This window comes from Sinocyclocheilus grahami, unplaced genomic scaffold, assembly GCF_001515645.1.
Source record: "Sinocyclocheilus grahami isolate Dianchi unplaced genomic scaffold, SAMN03320097.WGS_v1.1 scaffold133.1, whole genome shotgun sequence".
Classification (NCBI taxonomy): Eukaryota; Metazoa; Chordata; class Actinopteri; order Cypriniformes; family Cyprinidae; genus Sinocyclocheilus; species Sinocyclocheilus grahami.
Genome location: NW_015505312.1, coordinates 403,562 through 413,017, shown reverse-complemented (window position 1 = coordinate 413,017; position 9,456 = coordinate 403,562). Strand labels below are relative to the sequence as shown.

The 9,456-nt window shown below is 35.4% G+C and overlaps 1 protein-coding gene across 1 annotated transcript in view; it reads right to left on the bottom strand.

Annotated features, from left to right (window-relative positions):
- Positions 1–1,733: 1,733 nt before the first annotated feature.
- Positions 1,734–9,456, bottom strand: part of slc35b1 (solute carrier family 35 member B1) — an 11,807-nt gene continuing 4,084 nt past the window's right edge. The window contains exons 2-9 of the mRNA XM_016279706.1: positions 7,971–8,074; positions 7,683–7,813; positions 7,574–7,604; positions 6,236–6,396; positions 6,037–6,163; positions 3,854–3,960; positions 3,596–3,749; positions 1,734–2,536 (exon numbers count right to left, since the gene is read on the bottom strand). Coding sequence (XP_016135192.1) covers positions 2,484–2,536; positions 3,596–3,749; positions 3,854–3,960; positions 6,037–6,163; positions 6,236–6,396; positions 7,574–7,604; positions 7,683–7,813; positions 7,971–8,074 — 868 coding nt within the window. The 3' untranslated portion in view covers positions 1,734–2,483. The remainder of the gene's footprint in view (positions 2,537–3,595; positions 3,750–3,853; positions 3,961–6,036; positions 6,164–6,235; positions 6,397–7,573; positions 7,605–7,682; positions 7,814–7,970; positions 8,075–9,456) is intronic.

Here is a 9,456-nt window from a genome sequence, read left to right as displayed (position 1 = left end):
TTTTTGCTTCAAATTTCGAAATTATACAATCCAGTTTAGATTAAAAACTGCTCATGTTGCATGTATGCAGCATCTTTGTTTGGATCATGATTCAAATGCAGTGGTTGCCTCTCATTTTAAATAGAAAGAGCACAGACAAAGCCTTATTTTGTTTATATGAAGACATTTCTTTTATTTGTGTTACTTATTTATTTGATTTGGGGCTTGTTTTAAAGTTTCAATGTAGTTTTGTTATTTACATTTACATTATTTAAATTATATTATTTAAATTGTGTCATTTAGCAGACGCTTTTGTCCAAAGCGACTTACAAATGAGGACAATAGAAGCAATCAAAACCAATCAAAACCAACAAAAGAGCAGTAATATGCAAGTGCTATATTAGTATATTATTATAGTGTTATATTTCAATTTCACAAAGAAATGTGCAGCATTTTGTCCAAGCAATAATAAAAGGACACATTTAATTTATAATTTGTCTTAAATCTAATTTTGTTAAAAAAAAAAAAATCGTGAATCGAATTGTGGAATCAAAATCTCGAATCGAATCGTGAAATCAAAATCGTGAATCGAGAAATCCAAACCTCGAATCGAGAAATCAAAATCTCGAATCAATCTCGAATCGAGAAATCAAAATCGTGAATCGAATCGAAAAATCTAAATCTCAAATCGAATCGTGAAATCAAAATCTCGAATCGAATCGTGAAATCAAAATCTTGAATCGAATCGTGAAATCTAAATCGTGAATCGAATCGAGAAATCAAAATCTCGAATCGAATCGTGAAATCAAAATCGTGAATCGAGAAATCAAAATCTCGAATCGTGAAATCAAAATCGTGAATCGAATCGTGAAATCAAAATCTCGAATCGAATCGTGAAATCAAAATCGCGAATCGAATCGTGAGTTGAGTGAATCGTTACATCCCTAATTAGTAGCCTACAACGTATTGCAATCTACTAAAACGAGGGAACAAAATGAATGTGTAAAGACGAATTCTTAATTCGTGGCCAAGATAACATTTTTGTCCGCATGGTTCCGTAGTTTTTGCACCTATACTGCAACAAGTCTTTATAGTGATCATGAGAGAAACGCTTTTTGAAACACTGAATCAAAGGCTTCGCAAAATGATTCAATTTTTCTAAGCGTTTGAAACGCCACAGGTTGGTGACGCCTACTGGTCAGAAATGAAACAAAACTCAGCTCAAACATGTATAAAAACTATTGCGAATGTTTAATTGAAAGTTTAATCTATTTAAAAGAAAATTACCAAATCATATAATACTACTAAATATGACGTGTCTGCATGTGTGTTGTTAAATTAATTTGCTTGGACTTGTTTTGTTTGTCTGATGGAGAGCTTGTTAATTAGGCTAATAAGGCTGTGTTATTAAAACGAATTTATAAAACTAATCAGTAATCATTAAAACCACTGGTTCACAATGGCTCTGCAGAAATCACGTGACTTTGGCGCTTCGAAACAAATGATTCGCAAGGGTTTCGAAAGCGCCCACCAAAGCTGCGAGTGCAAACAGACACACCACAAACCCATTCATGTCCAGGGTGTGTGTTTAATGTCATCTGGTTGTTTTTCTCCTCCAAGCAGAGAGAGAACATGATGCTGGCAGACGTTCCCCGATGACAGCTGGTCAACAAACCTGATTGAGTATCCCTTTTATTTAAACACCGATTATGATTCTAAACAGATCGTTTCATAGAGATGCGGAGTAGAATTAATCTATAAAATTCCATTTTTATTCTGACATAAGGATACAGTCTAATGCAGATGATATTTTTTGTAAAAAATGTGAACTTTCTAAATATTTGTTTTGCTTACTTCAAACAAGACACATGAATATAAATATGACATCTGGTATGAAAAAGCCATGTTTTGACAAATAATTCATCTATACAGGTGTTTGTGCATTACATACGCAAAGTAAACACCACACATACACTTTTTGGGGAATGCAATGACAATCAGACGTTTAACTATTTACTGCCTAAATTAAGACTAGAGTTAAGGCAGAACACACCTGTCTGACTTCTCAAATGTCTAGGAGGTAAATATAGAAATGTGTCAAAAGTACGAATTGTGGTAGTTAAAAAATTCAGTGGTTGGCTCGCTGGAGGGAGTCTTCCCGGAAGTACAATCAGCTGTGGTGTGTCTACCTTTTATAGGATCTTTATCCAAACTTTATCTTTTTGATTTCGCCTTATGAGCATGACAGATTATGATTAGGCACAGACACACATTTGCACTGTCCCTCTGTTACCATGGATACCATTTTGCAAGATGATGGTCAAACCTATCCCATAATTAAATGTTCAGAACATCAGCATAATAACAATATTTTGAGTGCTAAAACACCATCTCTGGAGTACACCAACGTCTATGTTTGTCTCAGGAGTTCAGATGCAGGCATACATGTGCGCATGCACACACACACACACACACACACACACACACACACAGGGTTCCAGTCTTCAGTGTGTCGTCTTCTTAGGAGACTTTCCAAATTTGGCATCCAGTCCGAGGCCTGAAAGTCAGAGCACAGTCATGGTTGAGCTCATTATATATCCGTTCACTATGGTCATACAGCTCTGGACTGATTATTAGTACTGCTCAATATAGAACTATTCAACTTTAACAAGCTCAGAAGTACACGACTAGTCAAAAATGTGGACATACATCACTGTATTTTTCTAATGAACATTTTTAATCCAAAACCTTATGCTCAAATGCTGCAAATGAAGTTTGTAAACAAATGTAAATTGTACCTATGTATAAACTTCTTTAACTGTATTTAAGTTAACAAACATATTATTTTATATTATTAAATTATACTACCGTTCAAATGTTTGGGGTCAGTAATATTTTTTTCCTTTTAGAAATTAATACTTTTATTCAGAATTTAAGATTTATAAAGTGATAGTAAAGACATTTGTAATCTTACAAAAAATTTTTTTTTTAAATAAACGCTGTTCTTTTGAACTTTCTTTTCATCAAAGAATCCTGAAAAATTTATTACGTTTCCACAAAAATATTAAGCAGCACAGCTGTTTTCAACATTGATAATAATAAGTGTTACTTGAGCAGCAAATCAGTATATTAGAAAGATTTCTGAAGGATCGTGTGACACTGAAGACTGGAGTAATGATGCTGAAAATTCAGCTTTGCATCACAGGAATGAATTATTATTTTAAAATGTGTGACCCTGTCTGTGAAATCCAGGCTAAAGTCTCAAAATCTAATTATGAGATAACAAGCATCAGAGTTTGATTTCAACCATTAATTTCACTATGATTTCAATCTTCGACATGGCCTCATTATTTAAAGATATAAAGGTTATATTTGCACAGAATGTTCTACATCTTTATGAAGGATGCTTTTATGTAGAAAATAGTAAATCACCAAAAAATGACTTTAGCTGGGTTTTCACAGACAGGGTCACATATGATATATTAAAATAGAAAGCAATATTTTTGATGCAGGCTTGGTGAGCATAAGAGACTTCATTTTGAATCATAGTGCTTGTGTGTATGTGTGTGTTACAATATAAATATACATAATATAGTTTTGAGAACGTGTCACTCACCGAGGAAGACGAGGATGGTACCAAACCACTGCATAGTGCTGATGACGTTCCCAAACAGCAGCACAGACCCCAGGATGGTGAAGAACTTCCGTGTCGTTGTGATGATGGAACAGGTGAGCGGCCCAAAATACACCACAGTCATGAAGATGAAAGTCTAGGTGAAGAAAGATGAGGAGAATAAAACCCTGGATCACCACCTCATTCTCATTAGGCGCTGGAGTCTAAATGAATGATATATTATACAAACAACAAACCCACCTGTCCAAGAGCACTAGTGATACTGAACAGGAGGATATTATAGATGATGCTAGGATAGCGGTCAGTAAATGACAAAAACTCCCACACCTCCCCTGTCCAAAGCACAACTATGCAGAAAGAAAGAGCGAGAGATCATTTTCTTAGTAGATGGTTAGATTTGGATTACTCATGTTAGCTGCAGTGATCACATTCTGCTTTTTTAAACTCATTTAAAAGGGTTTATTATGCCATAACGAGGTTGGCAAGTAACTTGACTCACCAAAGCCAGTTTTTACTCACATTTGGGCTTGGCAAAGTGTTAATTTTGGACTCTGTATTATTTCGCATTTGCATAGTTGAAAGAGAAACTTTAGCAAAACTATTCATTATTTCTGATAACTTCAGAGAGCACCACAGGACGGCTCTGGTTTCATAATGAGAGGTTTGGAAGGAAGGAAGTTTGCTGCATGTGTGATGAGATTAAAGATTAAAAGTGAGGAACAGATGCCTTTCAGAGCTGAGGCAGACAGACTGAACAGCTGCTGGAGATCAGCGGGTTGCTTCTGTCAGGCCTGAAATAATAACAGCAACACTAACCATAGAGCCAGAGCTCCCCCTGCTGGAGGAAAATACACTGACAACGATGGAAATACCATTTCAAATAATGCAGGGCTCTCAAATGATATCTAAATAGGTATACATTTACTCTGAAATGGCACAATTTCAACCAAACAGTCATTTTTGCCAAGCTGATTAAAAATGTTTTAGGCAATATGTAAAATAGAGGGAAAAAATATAGTTAAAAATAATCCATGGCATGTTTTCAACACTGATTTTAACTACATGAACACCAAAATGATCAAATAATGATAAAATCGTAATAAACAGCAAAATTTGATCACACACTACCGTTCAAATTTTTGGAGTCAATAAGATTTTCTGAAACAAGTCTTACGGTCACCCGTTAATACAGTTAAATAAATCAGCAATATTGTGAAATATTATTACAATTTAAAATAACTTTTTTCTATTGTAATATACTTTAATATGCATTTTATTCCTGTGATGCAAAACTGAATTTTCAGCATCATTTCTCCAGTCTTCAGCGTCACATGATCCTCCATCCTAATATGCCAAATATACTATGCTAATAATAAATCATCCTAATAATGCTAAATAATTATTTGGTGCTCAAAAAACATTTCTTCTTATTATCATTATTAATGATAAGGAAATTAATGAAAACAAGTTGTGCTGCTTAATATTTTAGTTTTTTTTTTAGGATTAGGATTAATAGAAAGTTCAAGAGTACAGCATTTATTTGAAATATATCAACATTTTGTAACATAATAAATATATTTATTGTCAATTTTGATCAGTTTAATGTATCATTGCTAAATAAAACTATTAAAGGTGCTGTATGTAAGTTTGTGACTCTACTAAAGCATAAAAATCCCATAATATGTTTGCAGATATTTAAGAAACATGCTAAATTAACATACTTGTTTATCTGAAAAACAATGCTACAGTCAGTTATTCTCCTTTGAAAATGTGCGTTCCGGGCCGGAATGTCAGTCTCTGTTTTGGTTTGTGAAACCCGCCCACTGCCAGTTTACCCAATTGTATTTCGGCACCCCGGGTTGCCAGTTGGCGGAAAACACAGCGTATTTCATTCCATTCATTTCAATCTGGCAACCTGCGTGTGCTGAGGAGGAGGGGCCGAGTGAAAAAAACCCTCTCCAATATTTTGAATTTGGACTGCAATACCTAGTTCAACCACTCAGTCTCAATCCTACATACAGCACCTTTAATTCCTTACTGCTTCAAAACTGTAGTGTATTAATTACTATAACCGCCACACAGGGACTTCCATGAACACTTTGAGTAATGACACAAATGAATCGTTGAGTCAGACATTTTTAAATGATTCACTAAAGTGGACAATTTTAAGTGATTCGCAGAAATACAATCAAGTTGTTTTTTTTAAATATGGAGTTTAAAATCAGACACACTGTAAAATATCTTAATCTCATATGCAGAAGTCATGAAAAAAATGTGAATTTTCAAATGTATCACTCAGATAGAAGAGTTAATAAATATTCAAGTGATACACATTTATTCTTTTAGCTTTAATAACCAGTACTTTCACTAACAGACTGCCAGAGCTCCTATAATTTAATAGGTGTTTCGTTTTAATAACTCACTTATTCCTAAAACCAGTGTGGACCACATGTTGATGTTCAGCATCATGTGATTGGCTCCCGTCTGGTACCGTGTCCTCATGTGGTCCTGAGCTACACCTGTCAGCCCATCCAGAGTCAGAGACAGCAGCTATCAAGCAAACACACATCAGATCAGCATACAAGGGAGGAGAGAATGGAATAAATTCAAAGAGAGACCAACCAGCAGCATCTCTCCAAAGCCAAATGTGTGTTCATCTGATGTGCTGGAGCCTTTGTTGGGTTTGTAGAGGAAGAGAGCGACCCCAGTGACGATTAGAAACACACACAGATACTTCGCCATGGGATACTTCTTCCTTAGGATTGTGACACCCAGAATCATCACTGTGGAGCCAAGGGGACAAAAGCACAATGAGAAGACGTGACCAACACCATCAATCTGCAGGCGTTTCTGTTGGGTGGTTAAAAAGAAGTGCACGAACAAATAGAGGAGTTTGCCATATGGCCAACAAACATAAGTCAAAAAATATGGCCATATGGGAATATATGCTCACAGTTAGACATTGAACATATGAGGCAAGCATACATTTTGTAGTCTAAACAAAAATACATCCAGATGAGAAATTAATAAAAACTACAGTGGCCAAAAAAGTATTTGGATACTTAATGTATAAGGGGGGGGTGCGAAACCATTTTTTAGAAATGCACTTTTCTTAAGATTTTTTTTAATAATGATTTGTAAAGAACTTGTCCCAGGAGTTTTTTCTATCAATTTAATTTTATACTATTTACTGTATTTTCTAGAAAGTGTGTTTGTGCCAACTTTTTTTTTTAAAATAAAGGCCATCTAGATGGATATTTTTTATTTATTGTAATGACTTTTTTAATATTTAGTGTTACTTAGGTGTTTGAAAAACACTTAATAAGGGTCCAAAAATGTTGAGCCCACTGTTTAGTCTTTTGTACACTAACATTCCAACATTTGGGGTTGGATAATATTTTATTTATTTATTTTTTGGTTTCTTATGTTTACCAAGCTTGTATTTATTTGATCAAAAAACATTAATATTGACAAATATTATTAATATTTTTAAATAACTTTTCTATCTGAATATGTTTTAAAATTATGACAAAAGTGATGGCAAACCTTAATTTATTTACTCCAGTCTTCAGGGTCACATGACCCTTCAAAAATCATTGTAATATGTCTAATATGTATCTAAAAACTACTTATTATTTTTGTGAAAACTATGATGCTGCTTTTCTAGATTATATGATAAACAGAAAGTTGAAAAGAACAGGATTTAATAAAAAACGTAATTGTTTGTATGATTATAAATGATTTTTTTGTCACTTATGATGTTTAACGCATCTTCGCTAATTGAAAGTATTCATTTCTTAAAAAAAAAGCTTGCTGACCTTAAACCTCTGAATGGTAGTGTATGTACAAATGAAACTGTAAATCCCTAAAATCATTTAGTGTGAACTACAGTAAAACAAGCCCAGCATGTTCTACATTCTTTCCTATGTTTGTGTGATTAAAACAGATAAAGATACTCACCTGGAATAGGTTTACAGGATTTTCCCAAAACCTAGAAAGAACAAAGACTCATGAGCGTGGTGTTGTGAGGAAGAGAATCAGATATTCACGAGTAGAGATCTGTGCAGACCTGTGTGGGGTAGTTGACATACTGCAGGGCCGAGTTACTGGACACCATGGCACCCAGGTAAGACAGAGAGCACATGCCATACAGCCAGCTTCTCGTGTGGTCCTGCTTTGAGCCCTCAAAAAACAGAATTACTGCATACACAAAACAGAGAGCATGCTTAAATTACTTGTCATTCAGATTTTAAACACCTGCAGCAACATTTATGTGCCATAACATGATGCCACCCATTCGATACAACAACACATGATCTCCACACATGCAGTCAGAACATCTGCAGGTTTGACTCACAGAGTCTGGCGAAAGCAGCATTAATGATGCACTGGATGAAGACTAGTGTGGTGGCATAACGAAACTTCTCCTTCTTCCCCGCTTGACTGTAGTCTCCTCGCGTGCTGGAGGAAACAGAAGACAGAGGCACTGAATTGTGGGATTGAAGGGAACAGCTGTGTGGAACATAATAATCGCTGGAGGTTAAAATAACCAACAGTGGCTGGGGAAGAAATTGTTGTTTAGAGCAGTAACTAATTTTAGCGCTTGATAAAAATATTCTTCAGGATGCTGAAAGGTCAACTCATCTGCGGGGGTTCAAAACAGTGTGTAGAGATGAAATGGTTAAAAACATGGCAATATGATCTGAAAAGAAAATCACTGCTTGTTCATCTGAGACAAACTATCACAGCAGATTTCAAAAGGAAAAAGACATTGTGCTGGCTTGTGTTACTTAGAGACACACAAAGAAAAACTTTCTTAGTTTGCTGACATTGTCTTGGCTATAATATCTGTGGTTCAGATAACTATTCACTTCTAACTTATATATATATATATATATTCCCATTTTGTTGCTGGTACACATTTCAGTTTAAAAAAATCATTACTTATTCTGTAGTTTCCTCTTAGTTCTTTTAAGTATAAAGAATTGACTCTAGTCCAGTTTTTCTTGCATATTTATTATATTTATACTGCGTCATTCTAGATCCTTGTAGTAATATTTTAAATAATCTGACTAGCAAGATTTTCATTTGAACAATAATGTAGCCATTTCTCACATATTATAAATAAAAAAACTCTAACTAGTAAGATAACAAATGTTACTAGTAGCTAACAACTCGGATCGACACGGAAGTTCGAATAGCAGTTCCTAAATCTGGAATAAATCCTAGAATGAATAAGCACTAGTAACTAATGAATAATTACTAGTAAAATCAGTAAAGGTTCCAACAACAACTGGAGAACATACTAGTTGAATTATTTGGGGAACTTCTAATTAGTATCTAATAAAGAGTTACTAACAAAATTGAAATACAGAGTCCTAGGTACCTTACTAGTAATTACACTAATATTATATTACATTATATTATGCTCTGAAGGTGTCCGAAATACCGTCATCCCTGGTTAGCAGAATGGACACCATCTCCAACACCTACATCAGGAAGTGGTTTGGCCTCCCGCGCTGCTTCTCTGACACAGGCCTCTTCAGCAAGAATGCTCTTCAGCTTCCTTTGAAGTCCATCAACCTCGGGTACAAGCAGGAGAAGACCCTTCTTGTATTCTAAAGGAATCCAGGGACGAAGCAGTGAAGAGCGCAGGGGTGACCGTCCGCACTGGGCGCAGATGGAGGGCCCAGCAGGAAGTCGATCAAGCCATTAACAGGCTACAACACAAGGAGGTCATGGGAAGAGTCCAACACAGCCGAGCAGGGTTGGGCTGGGGAGAGCCAGTCCAGTTCTGGTCCAAAGCAACAAGGGAGCAGAGGAAGTCCATGGTGGTGGAAGAG